Source organism: Passer montanus, unplaced genomic scaffold (assembly GCF_014805655.1).
Source record: "Passer montanus isolate IOZ18808 unplaced genomic scaffold, ASM1480565v1 scaffold53, whole genome shotgun sequence".
NCBI lineage: Eukaryota > Metazoa > Chordata > Aves > Passeriformes > Passeridae > Passer > Passer montanus.
This window is the reverse complement of record NW_024370263.1, coordinates 6719934-6736340: the sequence shown is the minus strand read 5'-3', so window position 1 is coordinate 6736340 and position 16407 is coordinate 6719934. Positions and strand designations below refer to the sequence as shown.

General features: G+C 49.0%; 1 protein-coding gene across 2 annotated transcripts; it reads right to left on the bottom strand.

Moving 5' to 3' along the window:
- Positions 1 to 2494: 2494 nt before the first annotated feature.
- On the bottom strand, positions 2495 to 15916 carry RFLNA (refilin A). 2 transcript variants are annotated; one of them, XM_039724914.1, is made up of 3 exons: positions 15849 to 15916; positions 6188 to 6297; positions 2495 to 4584 (listed from the first exon to the last, which is right to left on the bottom strand). In XM_039724914.1, exons 2-3 carry the CDS (start codon positions 6295 to 6297, stop codon positions 4251 to 4253), a joined length of 444 nt encoding a protein of 147 aa, XP_039580848.1. In that variant the 5' UTR covers positions 15849 to 15916; the 3' UTR covers positions 2495 to 4250. The 2 variants fall into 2 exon arrangements, with proteins under 2 accessions (XP_039580848.1, XP_039580847.1); XM_039724913.1 differs by lacking the exon at positions 15849 to 15916 and adding an exon at positions 14857 to 15225.
- Positions 15917 to 16407: the final 491 nt, after the last annotated feature.

Genomic DNA, 16407 nt, shown 5'->3' with positions numbered 1-16407 from the left:
AACCACAATGGCTAAATATCCTAGATCACAGTGCTCACACACAGAACCATTCACCTCTACATCAGACTCAGGCAGTCTTTAGTCTTCAGTTTGCTCTACAAAGTCTTTTTTTTTTTTTGCTCATTAGCCTTCTGGTGACCTTTCCCATTTTTTTTAAGACACACTCAACATAAATAGTAAATAGCATTCACTTCTCTGACCAGCAGCTCACTCAAACACTGCTATCAACACCCAAACACCATTTCAACAGTCCCAGAAAGCGTGCACCCAGGGTGCAAATCTGTCTGTATTTCACATTGAGGAAAGTAGAGCTGGCTTAGGAAGAAGAAAAAAAAATAAAGAAAAAGGCAAACAACAAAGACAAGCAGTAAACTTTTGGTCAAAGTTGTTCTCTGTGGTTTGTGCAACATATTCCACAGCTTCTACAAGTTCAATATTTGGTTAGGGTTTCATCTTTTTGGCCCCAAATGCAATGACAGTAATGCAGGCAGGCCAGACATGAGCACACTGTTGTGTTCCAGGGCAAAGGAATCACAGGGATGAAGGGGAGAGAGAACCCCCCACATTTGAGATAGGGACTTTCCATATTGAAAAAAAAAAACAATCTTCCCCTCATCAAAAAAGATAAAGGCAGTGTCTGACTTTACCCATCAGGCTTGCAGAGCTGTGGAAAACACACACATCAGGATCCTGGGGAGAAATAGTGTAGCCACAGTCCCAGCTGTTCAAGGAAACTCACATTTCCATGGTCTAAATGTATCATTTGTATCTTTCAGAAAATATACAGGAACAAAGATTTGCTGGCTGAGATTGACAACACTCCATTTGAAAGAAAAGCACCTCCCTAGTGGGACTGATTGTTCCTTTCAGATGTACACACACACTACAGGTATGGCACAAGGCACTTCCTGGCTGCCCAGAGAGATTCTTCACTGGCAACACAAAAACACGATTCAGTTTCTGGTGTTTAAGCAAAACAAAAAAAGTCATCACTTTTCCCAGGCATGAGTAAGATGAACTTTGGCTTTTCTGCCACTGCCTAACCCAGCCCCAGGGGTGGGAGCAGCAGGGGCAGAGTGGGCAGGCAAGGGTGAAGACTTGACCCTCTGTGGTTTCCTTGACCTCAGGAAAAACAAAGTCCCTTTCCAACACCAGCTTTTGCTGAGAGGAAAAGCAGCTTGTGATGGGCCCATGGCAGATACCTCTGCCATATAAAAAGATATAAAAAGGGATTTTTCAAAAATTTCTCCTGATCTCAGGCACTTGGCGATGTCCCAGTTTGGATGTGGTCCAGGGTGACAGTCCCACCATAGCCACAGTGGCTACACAGCCCAAAATATGTTCAGCAGCACAGAAAGCCAAGCTGCTTTCTATCTTTTTTCCCCCTAACATGGCAAAACCAGAAAAGCTGCTTAAACTCAAAGGAGCAGGAGCATGTTAGGTCACTTCTAGTGTATTTGCAGAGAAAACAAAGCATGAAGCTTCAAAGAGGCCTGGGCTGGGTGTGTGGGACCCTCCAGTGCCAAGGATGCAGCCCTGCTCTGCACCCTCCCAGGGTCACATCCACCTGGGAGACTTTGCCTCTCCCTGTGTGGTGGAAGTCCAGGTTGAGGTGCAGTCTCCCTGCTGGTTTTATATTTGCACACTAGGTTTTTTTGGCTTGCCCTGAATTCTCTTTTGCTGTTGCAGCTGATATTTAGCAAACAGAACTAAGAGTGGACAGAGTGGGCAGAAACCTGCAGCCAGTCATGATGAAAGGATTTTTCTGGGGAAAAACTCTCCTGCTCAAAGACCACCATGTTCAAGAACAGCAGCTTTGTGCTCGAAGCAGGGGAACAATCCAGCTGTTCAAAGGAGCAGAACAGGGAAGAGTCTGGCATCCCCTCAGCTCTGAGGTGAGCCTGTCCCACTCTGTCACCGTGCAGGGATCTCCTGGGTGTGAGCATGGACCTGGATTATGCTGCTGCCAGCCTGGGACCCTGCCCCTTGGCACAGACTCCTGGGCATGCAGGCACTGAGCCCTCCAGAGCCTCCACGTGTCCCCAGCAAAGCAGAGGAGAATTTCCCCTGCTCCCAAGGCTCGTCAGCAGCACGTGGCCAGCAGGACAGACCTGAAGATGAACCAGCAGGTAAGTGCATCACTGACCTCACTGCACTGGGACCACGTTCATCCAGGCACAACTCCCTGCTGCCTAAGCCAGCTCTCCTGTTTGCTGGAGCCCTGGGGAGAAGGGTTGCTTCAGGCACAATAATCCCTTTGGAGGCAGATGCTGCTTTTCCAGGCTTTGATGCTGACAGACAGTGACAGCAGAATCTGACCACTAACAAATATAGTCCTTGTTTGTGCTGCTGTAAGGAATTCAACAGTAGGTGGAAGCCTTGGAAATCCTTTGAGGGGTTCTTTCTACCAAGTCCTAACTCCCAGCAGACAGGGAGAGTTCAGCACTGCCATAACACACATCTTTCAGCACTAATGATGCTTCAGCTGTCAGGATTGAAGTTTGTATTTAAAGACTTTATATTTACCTCTGGTGGAAAAACTGTGCTACACTTTGAACAAGAGAACTCTGTTTCACAAAGGTCACAGTTCTGGTCACATTTACCAACTGCTTTTTGAAACTGATGGAAAAAGTATCTTTATAAGTCACTAATTTTATTATTTTTTTCAAGTTTCTCAGACTTTTTTCTTTTTAAATCTCAGTGGGTTTGTGCGTCAACTGTTCTGGGCAATCAGCTACGTCTTGTTGACATTGTTAATAGGCTTTCTGACTTGGCTGCTCAGCTGTGCTCTGAAATAACTCCATCAGACTCACAGCAAGTCAGGAACAAAATGGAAAGTTCAGAAGAGAGAAAGCTGGAAATTAATTTCCGGAGCTGTGTGGTTATTTCTAAGTCTGAGCAGCATGCAAAAATTCTTGGTAAGATTTTTGGAGACAATTCCGTGCTATTTTCAAGTTATATGTTTGTGGGAATCCAGGCTCTTGCAAGAGACCAAAGTGAAGACATACCAGGAGAATGGGATTCATGAGTGGGGGATGTTTTACCTTAGGATGGCTACACTGGCTCCTGCTCACAGTTTCTTTGTCCTTTTGCAGAGACAGTTCAGCTGTTTGTGAAGTACCTGTTTTTAGTGCTACAGCCTGGCTGAGTAAGGAAAACCCAGATGGATTTGGGCTCTTCAATCCTTCAAGCTCTACACTGAGAAAGTTTGGCTGCTCCTCTACAGGCAGAAAAGCTGCCCATGCCACAAATATGGAAACTATTGAGAGGGGGAGTTAAACCTGCCCTAGCTTCAAAGAAGCCAGGGAGCATCTTTCTGCTCTACACTCCTCTCTGCAATACAGCCACACCCTGAAACTCAGCAGGGCTGCAAGTGCATACAGATCCCTTAAATTAGGTGTTGGAGGCAGTGAACAGCATGGTACACTTGGTCTGACAATACTTTTAGAAGGGCACTCGGCTCCTAAATTTCTTTTAGAAATTTTTAGAAACTAGCCCTTCAGCTGCTCCTTTTCCTCAGTCTCCCTGCTTACTCCTGGCTGGTTCACAGAAGATGTGTCTGTGCATCACAGCAGGCCCCTCTCCCATCTCCTGGTTGTGCTGTGCTTTGCTGTGGTATGCAAACATCCAGCTGCCATCAGGAGCTGGGGGACCTGTTTAAATCCTCTTTTTCTCAGGGTGAGAGTCTCCACTCCTCTCAGGAATTGGGGCGACTGCAGTGCTGTGATAGGGCAGCTCTCACTCAGATGAGCTGTTGGAGGAAGCTGTGATGTACTGATACAAATAGCCACCTCCTCTGCATTTCAGCTCTGAAAGAGATCTGGCCTGGTGTGTGCTGGGCTGAACAGACGCTGACTCTGCAGTTGGTCTTCCCTTTGCAGAGACCAAAATAGCTCTGAAGCTTACAGTGACTCTCACCTATGTGTGCTAGACAAGACCTACAGAGCTCATAAGGCATCATTCTGCAATGGGTAACAGGGTCCTTTGTCATCTTGATTTCATCTAAACACAAGCCAAAAATAGATACGCTCGGAGAAAAAAAAAAACAAAAACCAAAAATAAAATCCAGATCACGAATGTCAGGAACGTCGCAAAATACAAGCCAGCCTCTCACTGATCAAAACCATCCTGTGCCCTGCAAGCCTCCTCCCAGCCAGTTCAGCCTCACTGGGAGCTGCTCTCCAGCCATGAACACTCAGCTGCCAGCAGGCCAGGCGCAGCCGGAGCCCCGCGAAGCCTCCCGGGGCGGATCAGAGGGTCTCGCCGTACATGACGCACGGGTTGGTTTCCTCACAGAGTTCCAGCTGCACGCTGGAAGCGAACCAGCGCTTGGCACAACCCAAGCTGTAGTTGAGGGTGGTCCGGTAAATGTTCTTGGCACGCTTAGGGAAAATGATGGTCGTGCTCTGAAACCTCACCGGCTTCTGGCGGGGCTCGAAGATCAGCTGGGACTTGTAGTTGCGCCAGGTGCAGTTGGGAGCGGCGATGATGGTCTCGCTGTAGGTGGTGACCGTGGGGATGGGGCCGTAGAAGATGTCATCCCGATAGTGCTTCTCCGAGTCGTACTTCACCTCGGAATTGCACCTGCAGAGGACAGCAAGGGATCAGGAGCACAGCCCTGGCAGCAAAGGAGGTAAGGCAGGCAGGACTCTTCTCCAACCCTTCGAAGCTGGCAGCATTTACCAACTCTTACTGCACAGATGCCAACTCTACAACCCACAGCCAAGAGGACTCTGTCCTGCTGGGAAACCCCACCTTGCTATGAATCCATCCCAGCATTTCTGCAAGAACCAGCAGAACCAGGGCAGAAAAGACCTTGCTGCAGAGGCTCCAAGCAATGCTCTTCTTCCTCTGGTTTTCTCCATGGGTCCCACTGGGGTATCAGCTCAGCCCTGAGAGCTGCACTGGAGGCAGACAAACACCCTGTGATGGACCTGTTGAGCTGTCAATGCTGTCTGGCTTTTCTTTCATCGTTGCACAAAAATGCCCAAACCAGCTAAAATCTGAGTGCTGGGACATGAAGGGTGAGGATGCTTGTTGAAGCCTACAAAAAATCCAAGCAATGCTAAAAGAGCAGGAAAAGCAAAGGGATATTGTGGGCTATGGCTGCCCAACACCCAAGCCACTGTCTCAAAGGAACCGGCCACCTGAACAGCCAACAGATGACAAACCACAAAAGGTTGGATGTCAGAGCCCTGCCTTTTTTCTGCACCCATCCAGAAAGGATGTGCAGACACCAGGCCAGAAAAAGGGCTTTTACTGGAATCCCTAGCCATGGGTAACAGGATTTCCACTGGTTTTCCCCACTCCCCAAATGCTCCTCCAGCAATCAGCAGCCAAGGAATGTGCAGTTCCACGTAAAAAAGATTAAAAGCTGGGTGTGTGCTTGTCATTACCTCCACCCAGAGGGGGGCTGACTGATTGTGCACCGTGTGTAATCTGAGCTGCTGTAATGTATTTTGCACAGCTAGGGTGTAAGCAAGTCATTCAGCACGCATAAAACAAGCCTCCGATGTAATCACCATAAAAACATGCCCGCTGGCAGTTCCTCAGCCAGCAGAGATTTACTGGGGTACATTTCCAGAGAGGCTTTTGCATAGGTTGAGGGGGTTTACAGTCCTCCCACTGTCCCTGCCCCAAGCTGTTTGCAGGATACATTCCACATCAGCAAAAGAGTAAAGACCAACATTTATCCATTGGCCACAGCACCAGCCCTACAGGAGGGCAGAACATCTCCATCACTGGCTTGAGGGACCATCTCCTCACACAGAGGAGCTCATTCAGTCTCTGTGGGCTGTCTAATGCTGGTTTCTCTGTGGCAAGAGCGAACAAAAACAGGTGCCAATTAGAAGGGTGTTGCTTCTTCTGAAGACAAGTCATCTGGGAACAGTATGAAGACCATCAGATTACTTAGTGGAGGCCATCAAGCCCACAGATGGTAATGGTTTTCTCTCATAGCCTTGGATTTTAGCTGGCCTTGGAAGGAAAGCTGCCTTGTGTTAAAACCTCCCTCCAGTTCCTGCCTGTGCTGCTGTCAGTGGCTTTAATTCGGGAATTACCCTCCCACCTGTCCTTCCCTTTCCATCAAAATAACCATGACTCCCATTTATAAATACATTTTAATCTTTGGCAGAAGCACCAGAAAAAAGACAGAAATCCCCATCTACCCACCCAATCCCAGCTGTACCTGATTTCCTGCACGGGCTCAGGGTTGACCTCAATGCTTTCTCCAAAAAACACGGGGTACATTCGAGGCCTTATCTCTGGCATGGACGGGTTCAGGAGCAGATAAGGCATCTGCAGGGAAGGAGAGCACAGCAAGTGTTGGAACACAACAGATGGGGCTGGCAGTTCAAAACGTGCTGTGGCTGGCAGCTGAGCAGCCTAACACAACACCTGGACTGTCCTCACCTACCAAGACCTCCCTCTGCCCCAGCACACCTCCCAGGTACGTGACTGTGCCCACATCTCTGTCACTTCATGCTGCAGTATCTGTTTGTTGAAATTTAACCTTGCCTCTCCTTCTTCCTGTCTTGTTTCTCATAGGAATTGCAATTGGTTTTGAGTTTTCTTTAGCCCTGATATTGCCTTTGCTGGTAGGAATTAACAAGTCTTAGAAACACTCAGAATGTGTCAGCATGGAGAAGAGCTCTATGTCTGACCTAACACAGTGATAGGGGATAAGGCTGCTGACTTGGAGGATGTAGGTCTACTGAAGTGAGACATGTGTATGTATTTTTATAGATATACATCCAAATATGTACATAAAATCATGTATCCCTTGCAACAATCCAGCAGAGGAAGTGTTAGACTTGCTGTTCCCAAAGTCTCCGTGCCAAAAATGGCTCTTGTGCTCCAAAGGACATTCTTGTTAACCATAAAACTGAGGGTGGGGTGAGACACTGGGGCACCTTGTGGCCTCTGCAATGCAGGAAGCCAGTTGCAAGCCAGGACTTTATAATGAGTGGAGCAGCTCCAATTCATGACACCAAAACTGCATTTTTAAGACTAACTGCACTGCGAACTTACTTACTCTGACAAATTGTCACAGACCAGCCTAGGCTCCTCTGCCCACCACAGAAATGACTAATCCCACTTCTCTATACTGGAGTGCTCTCAAACACCAGTTCCCACTTATGGGGATCCTGTGTCTGGTGCCTGGACCAAACCCAGCAGCTAATTCAGCCTAATCCTGCCCTCCTGGAAAAATGTCACTGCAGGTTTCAGTCTCTGCCACAACTTTTCTGTCAGCAGATATTTATGACGCACAGGGACACAGGATCTCTTTAAAGGAGATGGCTGGCAGCCTCTGTGCTGTCTGTAGATGGCTAGCTGAGGTCTGCTTTCCTCTCCTGGTTTGGGCCTTCTGCCTCAGGCTAAGGCAAAAAAATGTCACTGCTCCATCTGAATTTGCCAAGCCATTGAATTCTGTGTCCCAAAGCCACAAAGCTGTTTCTTCTTTTCATACTGAAATTTCCCTGCACTTTACAACTGTGTAAAGTTGTACTATTAAGTAAAATGGCCAACCCCTCTTTTTGATTGAATACTGTTCCATTGTCAAAACAGAACAGTATCTGCATAGTTATGGGGGAGAAAAAAGAAAAAAAATATATGTTCACTCTCCCTAGCAAATACTGGCCAAAAGGCAAAGTTCATTCCTGAATTGCTTTCAACACTCTTGACAGGGGAGGGCAAGGGCAGCCTTTCTGGTCGTAAATAAAGCTCTTTGCTTCTGAAATGTGAATTGTTTACATCAGACAAGCCTCAGTTCACAAGGGTGCAGATGTCCAGCTTGTAACAGTCTGCACAAGGCCAGAGCTCTTTCTAAAGACATTTTGTACATAAGAGGAGGTTCCTATGGGTGCAGGAGTCAAACACCATTTGCACATGCTCATGAGCTTTGTGAACAGCAGGCAGGCTGCCCTTTGGGGGTTCACCTGCAGAGGGATGCAGATTGCTTGAACTGGTGAAGGAAACAAGGCTGGGGATACGTGTCCCTCCTTTAAAGAAGCAGTTTCAAAGAAGTGCTGCCAGGCAAACAAGCCTTCACACTTCTTGCTAACAAATGCTGACGCTGAGTGTGCTCCAAACATCCCCAGGATGCAGGAGATGTTACGAAGTCTTTCCTGTGGCTTAGCAGGAACATTGCTGGGGCATCTGGCCCCCAGTGTGTGCGGGGGAAGAGCCTTCCCAGCCCGCTGAGCACCGGGGGTGCTGCTCGGTCAGAGCGTGGCACGGCCGCGATCGCCGTCTGTGCAGAGCACAAGTCCCACAGCAGGGAACAGGAAACAAGAACACGCTGCAGAAACACCACCAGTGTGCACAGAGAAACAGAGGGGCTGGCGTGCACGACTGACATCAATCAGACTCAACGATTTGCTGCTGAAGTTGGTGAGAGCAGGATTAAGTGTTCTCCAGGTTAGTGCTGGATCGGTGTGATGAAGCTATTTCCATTGTTACAGTTAACCTTGCTCTGGGCGGGGAAGGGTGGCAAAAGGCATTTCATATGCTGTGGATGAGCACCAACTTCAGACCTGCAGGCTTGGCTTAGTTTAGAAAGCTGGAACAACTGAGAACACTGGCAGGCCAAAGCCAGGATTTCTACTGCCTGTCAAGACCATTACAGACTCAGACCTCTCTTCTGTGAGCTGCTGCAGGTCAGAAACTTTGAAGTAACCTGGAAGTCTGCACATGGAAGATGTAAATAAATTACAAATCATGGCCTAAAAATGGAGATCTCTAAGATCCTGCAGGCTGCTCACCAAACTGATTTGCTTGCACAGCATGAAGGGGTCACTAAACAGCAACCACAGGTTTCACACAGCAGCCACTGAAAGGCACCCCAGGTGACATTTTGTTTTCCCTCCAGTGATGTTCCGAAATGTCGGCTCCTGCAAGTCACCTGGAGCTGGGAAGCAAGGAACAGGGGATATGAGCTTTCCAAAAGATTTGTCTTTGGGGCTGAAATGTTATATGCTTGGCACATGTCAAAAGCTGGCTTTTTGGCAAGAGTTTGACACCGACTCCTTCCAACCTGCTTTAAGGAAAAAAACCAAAAATGTTCTGCCTGTCAAAAAAATACTGACTCAATTCTTTTTCCTTCTGCACAGGAATGGCTGAAAGAGGAGGAGCACTGAATTCTGAGCTCCCTTGAGAAAATCAGGATCCCTGGCTTATTTCTAGGAATCACTTGGTGATCTCCAGACTCTCCACAAATAAGGTAGGTTTCTGTATTATCCTGCAATATGACAGGGAGCAGAGCTTGCTGCACACTCCTGGGGGTCACTGATGGTGAAGAGGAGAAGCCCCCATCACTTCAGACCAGGCTGTCCCCGAGTGATCCATAGCTGAGGTCTGTCTGTCTGTCAATCCAAGGGTTGCTGTGCTGGAATGCTGCAGTGGGGACCTGATCCATCTGTCCCCACTAACTGGAGCTGTGCTGGCACTTACCACATGCAGCTTCACAACAGACAACACAACCCTGGCATCTTTAAGGACAGAAGGAGTCTGGCAAGGAAGGTTGAGAAGACAAAATGAAAGATACCGGAGACATCAAAAAAGTGACTCCCATGTTTACAACTTGATCCAAGGTGAATATTAGGCAGTAAATGAGCTTTTATTTTTATTTCTTCTCTAGTACATAATTTGTGTCAACCAGCAAAGAGTTACAGTAGTATTAAAAAGTTGAAGAGCTTTCTTGTTTGGCTGCATTTTTCCCTCTGCCTTAACTCTGATGCCTTTCAGGCATGTAACGGCCTGGGCAGCAAAACTCTGCTTTTTGCAAGTAGCAGATAGATAAACACAGATAAAATTGGTTGCTGAATGGAATTCAATCTCCAGCTCATCGACAGCATTGACTGTTCTTTAGCTGCCAAATTCCAGGCAGCAAAGCAAGAAAAAGGAAAGGAAATTAACGTGACTTGAAATAAATAAACCCCCAAAACCTTTCCCCAGAGAGCACAAAGAACCAGAACTGACTCCTTTTGCCATGGTCATTATATGGAAGGCACTAAGATGTGGCAGGAGATCTCTAGGGACTGTAAGGGGAAACAGCTTTCCAAGTGTCAGGGCTACAAACAGGATACAGCTTCCCAAATTCCCAGCTCCTAACTTAGCTAGGGCATAAGCAAATCTCTCACCACATTTTCCCACTATGGTAACATGTCAGGTCCATGAAAATGTCACTTTACTCAGCTGTTATTTACAGCCACAATGAAAGATCTGGCTGAGTTATTTGACACACATCTACATTCTCCGCTCTAGAAGATAAGCAATATTTGTTTAACAGACCATTTATTTTCCCAATATCTGCACGTATTGCACATTACGAGTAATTTATACCAGAGCCGGATGAGATTATATTGAGAGGTGATAACAGAAAATGCAAACCTCAGGTAGAAAGCAGGGGTTTATTATTTCAAAGAATTACATCCTTCCTGCTTATCTCCCTCTTTTATTTCAAGTGGGAAATGTGTGCTACTTTGCTTATTGTCCACAGGGTTACGTAGGGACACAATGGAAATTCAACAGCTAGGAGACATCACCCTCAATGTCTTTCATCAGAGCCACACTTTTCTGAGCAGGTGATGAGATCCTGATGCTTGTTTCCCTGATCTGCCCAGAAGGGACATCTGTCAGATCAGGTGAGGCCAGTCAAGTGAAGCCCAGAGGCATGTCCTGTCCTTCATCAAGGAGGAAGAGGAGAGGGCGCATATCCAGAACTGGGTGGGGCTGAGGGACAGGGAACAGCCAGGTGGGATTAGCCTTTGCCAGGAGAGGACACAGGCATGGAACTGAAGCTGGGGGAATTCCTGCAGGATCCAGTCCCATGGGAGTGGCTCAGAAGTGGGTCAGGATGCCAGGCTGCCAACAAGCCCTGAGGCAAACCCTGCTGTGGTGCCAGATGGGTGCCTCGCTCCCTGCAGCAGCCTGGGGCTTCCCCAGAGCTGCTGGGACCCACAGGGCCTCGGGAGTCACGTCCCCTGCCTCGTGTGTGGGCTGCAGGCTGCCTCAGGTCGGGGTGCAGGGCCTCCCTCTCACGTGTGCTGTCAGTCTAGGTGCTGACAGGTATGGAAATTACACATGGAAAATCTCTGATGGCCACGTTCCCCACCCAGTCCCTGTAAGACACTGCCCTATTCCTGAAGCAATTCCAGTGCAGGAGGAGAGGCTGGCTCTGTGACCCAAGGGGTCTTCAAAATGCTGCATGTCAGGAAGAGATGTTCTTTTGGGTTTTTTTAACATGAGCCATTAATCCAACAGGGTTGGCACAAATGCTGACTTTGACCACATTGTTGGGACCCCACTGTTGTCTGTGAAGGCTGTGCCAAGGGGCAAGGTCTTCTTCTCATGCTTGAAATGAAGCTGGAATCTTCTCCCACCACCCAAGAGTGATTCTGAACCATTCTTGCTGCTGAATGTAAGTAGAAATTCCCTACATCCCCACAGTTGATCCACTGGGATATAGTCCCTCAGTGCTCATTGAGGCAGGTTGAGTGCACAAATACCTAAATCTTACAAAGTAAAAGGAACTCACTGCAGTGGCAAAAGCTCCTTCCACTGCTGGGAAGAAACATAAAATCTGCTTCAAGAACGCCCAATGGATAGTTCTGCAGATGAATGTGAGCTTGATGTCCCCTGATATCCATTAGCAGTTGTGTGATGGATGCAAAGCACTTATTTCAGTACAGTCCAAAAGCAGTTCTTCTAGCCCCAATCAGTGTCCCAGGGCAAGAACAACAGGGAAAACTCTAAGCATATATGGGTACTTTGATGTCATTCCATTCCCCACGCTTTCAGCAACTGCTTCTTTGTGCATATTATTAGGATTTATTTTGTTGTATTTCTGTTCCTTCTGACCCAGCTTTAGAGGCACAGTCTAGAGAATTCAGTAACCCAAGTCATAAGAATCAATTTAATAATGTTTCAGATTTAAAAGGCAGAACTAGGTAAAAGTCACTTTCTATTTTCCTTAGGATATTTGCACTTAAGCACAAAACACTTGACAAATTCCCTACATGGATTTTATTTGAAGAAATAAAAGCCAATTTATCCTGCACTACAAGTAAAATGAAAAAAAAAAAGTCCCTAAATGGTGTTGAACTTGTGGTATTTATGACTCTGGCCCTAAATTGCCTTTCATATTTTCTTGGATCCCAAAGCTGTTCCCAAATTGGCTGGTTAAATGTGAATAAATGGTGCATTGTCTTTGAAACAAAGTTGTGCTTATTAAAGAGCAGAGAGTTTACTTTTTCAGAGTCACAGTTAATAACACAGAGCAGAGAGAGCACAGATTCTGCACACAAGAAAGCCGTCGATAAGGGCATGCAATCTCCTTTTAGTCTCCACGAGAAGGGCTGTCCCAAAGCAGAAAAATTTGGTAACACATTTGTGAAGTTGGAGCAAAATAGCTGACTGCAGAAGAATGCAACTGGGTTCAGACTGGTGGTTTGATAGTTCTGCAGCAAAGAATAGCCTGAAATACTTCGCTCAGATCTGGAATGTTGTTTCCTTCACCTGACAGCAATTTAGTGTAACTGTACATAGTAGAACCTTGGCTGCTGGTGACTGAGTTCTGTATGGTTTTATAGTATTCCAACACAAAGAGTGCAGGTTGTGCTCCTGGCTCTGTCACGTTTATAAGCAAAACAAACACTAATATAACAGGCGATTAAAACCAGCATTTCTTGGTGTGCAAATAGCTGCAATTATTGATTTGCCAATTCTGCGTGCTCTGATGAACAGCAGAGGAATAGACTTAAACAGAAGCACATTCATGGGTTGCATAACTGCTCACAGATCTGCAAGCCCTTGTAAAATGGCAAAATTAAAGCTAATTAGACACTGCAATTTAGAAATATGAAGCAAGCAATACTCTTCATATTTTTTCTGCTCTAATATCGGCTGCAAGTACAGTATTTGTACAGTGGAAATGAGAGGAAGTGAAACTCTCTGCAGTCAAATAGAGTGAAAATTCCTGTTTACTTCATTATTTTGCAGTGAACCAGAGTTAAAGAGCAGAGCCCAGCACCACTCCAAATAATACAGTCCAACTGGTTTCAGCATTTGGATCCCTGCAACCTTCTGTACCTGCTAAGAGCATGGAATTCCACACATTTCCAATGTATGGAACCCATACTCTAAGCAGGAGCCCTTGCAATGTGATACAGAATTTGGAAACACCTACAGTGTCAGCTTTTCTGAAGTGTCTAAAATGTTCATTAATGATCAAAACAACTGAAAAACTTTACCTTATACAGATCACAGGAATAATTTGTTTCCCTATAGGAGTCAAGCACTAAAACTCTCAATCCTAACAGCCCATGAACTGAAATAAATTTTCTCATGTTCTTTCTTCTTCGATACCTAAGGACTTTCTTGGATGGTGTGCTGGCCAACTGTCATATGACTGGAATGGAGACTGTCATATCCCCCTTACAGAGTTTTTCAGACACCTCCACCCTGCTGGTTTTTTGCTCCAGCAGCCTTCACTCACCTTCCTCCCCAATTTTATTTTACAGACACACAGGAACAGCCTGATGCTGCCAAGTCAGAGGCATGTGGGTAACTTTGTACATAAACACTCCCATCAAATGGCACACACACCCAGGCATCTGCAGGTAAGGCTCCATATTAGGAACTGTGGCATTAGCAGGTTTGAGATTTGACTTTCATAATAAGCCCTCACACCCTCTCCACTGTGAGGAGTCATTGTTCATAGGGAAGGTTTTGGCATGTTCAGGAGTAAAAGGCAGTTTTTGGTAATATGCTCAAAAGGCCTTAGAACTTGAGAAAGTTCATGAGGGTGTGAGGAGTCATTGCAAAATGTCTCTATGGGAAAGAAGTCTAAATTGTCACTAAACCAGAGGTAGATAAATTTTTCTCATGGAAAGATTTGTGCTGCAGTTTTAAGCCAATTAACCACGCTGAATACACCTACAAACATCTTTTATACATGTTTTAAAAATTTTTAAAGAGCCCTGGGGAAGAACTTTCATCATCCTTTAAAAACCTCCACCACCACTGCCTATGCTCTGAACGCTGTGTTTTAAAAACAGGTTTTATAGCTCAGGGATAGAAATAAACAAATAAAGCAAAATAATAGTGATAATAAATCTACCCAGATCCTACTCCACATTCAAGTGCTTCCCTGGCACTGCATCAGGCTGACCGAGACCTGCGGTGCTCTGCCAGCTGTCTGAGCTTACAAACCACTACCCCCGGCTCCGCTCGGCTGCCAGAGGACAAACCTTTCACACAGGCTCATGCCACAGAGCCTGGCTCCAGCAAAGGGCAGCGGCACACAGCCCTTCCCAGACCCTGTCCCCAGCAGCTCCTTGGAGACACATCCCTACCCTGCCACAGCTGAAGGGCACTTTTGTCTTTCTTTCAGCCAGGGCTCCAGCAAACGCGGCTCCACACTCCTCACAAGCCAGATGTGGGATGCCAGGGTGGAACGATGGCTGGGAGCCAGACGCCCCTGCCTCGGTCCGGATGGATGCAGCTCCAACCTGTACCCACCAGTGTCACTGAGAAACAACTACACTTTTCCGAAGGTGGGCAGGGGAGCTTGGTTCAGGCTCGGGGTTTCACTCCCACACCGTTATTACAGTTCACCCAGCCAAACTGCCAACACTCCGTGAGTGTATCCAAAACCCCTGCCCGGCACTGGGCCAAGCCCTGCCTGGCACAGCAGCCAACACGGGACCGCAGCCGCCACGGGCAGCCCGGAGTGCCCTCGGCCGGCGAGGGGCACTGCGGCGGGCACTCAGCCCAGGGTGCCCGGGCAGTGCCCACAGGCGCCCTCCTGCCTTTCCCCGCGGAGGACAGAGCCCGGTGCCCGGGTTTGGCTCTTACCACTCTGCCGTCCTTGGCCTCTCGCCGGTGGCCCGGGGCCGGGGGGTCCGCGCCGCCGCTGCCCCCTGCTCGGCCCTCACCGGGCGACAGGGAGTAGAAGGGGGGGCTGGGGCTGGGGGGCAGCCCCGAGTCCGGGCTGTCCAGCAAGCCTTCCCGGCTCTTCTCCTTCAGGCTCTCGTCCATCCCTTGCAGCTGGAGGTGACCTACCATGTCTGGGGGACAGCGAGGGGGCCGCGGCGGGAGAAAATCCTCCAGCGCCGCCCGCCGCGGAGGGAGGGAAGGGGAAGGGAGCCCGGGGGGCCCCTCCTGCGTCCCGACCGCCGCTACCAGCCTGCCGGAGCCCGGTGCTGCGCGGGGCAGCGCCAGCATCAGCCAGACCGGGGTGTCCCGGCCGCCTCCCCTCCACCGGCCCTGGCCCTGCCGCCCCCGCCCTCAGGCGTTCCCAGGGGAGGGAAGCGAAGCCCGATCCCCCCGCCCAGCCCCACGGGCCGAGTACGGGCAGCAGCGGCCGCGGCGGCCCCGCCGGCAGGGAGCGCTGGGCGCGGCGGGGGACGGGATGGGGACGGGACAGGGATGCGCCGCGCTCGTCCACAGCCTGCGCCGCCCGCCGCCTCCCGGCGGCTCATTTATCCGGAGAGGGTGGGAGGGAGCCGGGCAGCGCCCTCCCCTTCCCCCGGCCCCCCAGCTCTGTCCCGGCCGCGCGTTCTCGGGCGCTTCCCAGGCACGGAGCGCGTTCGGCGCCGCCCGCCCGCCCTCTCCCTCCTGAGGGGACGGGGCAGCCCCCGCGCGCGGCCGGCGGGACAGGGGTGTCCCCACACACCTCCCCGAGGGCTGTGCCTGCCCTCTGCTCGTTCCCGCACTGCTGTCCCGAGTTCTCCCTCAGTTATGTTCCATTTTCCCCTCCGTTTTGTCCCTCTGCGATCTCTGCACGCTCCAAGGCTGGGAAAGGGGCCTCGCCACATGCAACACGCCATCACAGGGGCACAGCTTACCTCCACTCATTCCCTCACTGCTGTCCCAAGGTTTCCTGCACTCAGAGCTGATTTCCCCCTCAGTTCTGATTTTCATCATCCTTTTTTCACCCCCACACCCCCAAAGTAGCCTTTCCCCTCAGTGTTGTGGCTTGTGGGCATGAGGGAAGAGACTTTCCTCTTGAGAGCCATCATCCTTCTTTGCTTCGAGTTGGCAAAAGGCAGCTTCACCAAGGGAGCAGGTCACCATGGCAGTCTTGGCTACCAAGGTGCACAAATCCACCATATCCCGTCATGGCAGCCCTCACACCTCCTGCCTCCCTCACGCCTCTTTCTTTGGCTCCACAGTTTTTGGTTCACAACCAAGGAATCAGCCTCCTTATCCCAGCCATTGTGTGGTCAATGCCAATGTAAACACCACAGAAGGGCATCCCAAATCACAGCACAGCCTCTAGCCAGGAGGAGCAGCATGTGCCAGCACGGAGGGGAATGAAGAGTCCACATGGACCCTCAGGGTTCAGAGAGGCAGCAGTGGTTAAACAGGTCAGGCTGGCTGAAGCCAATATGGTCATTTGTTGCA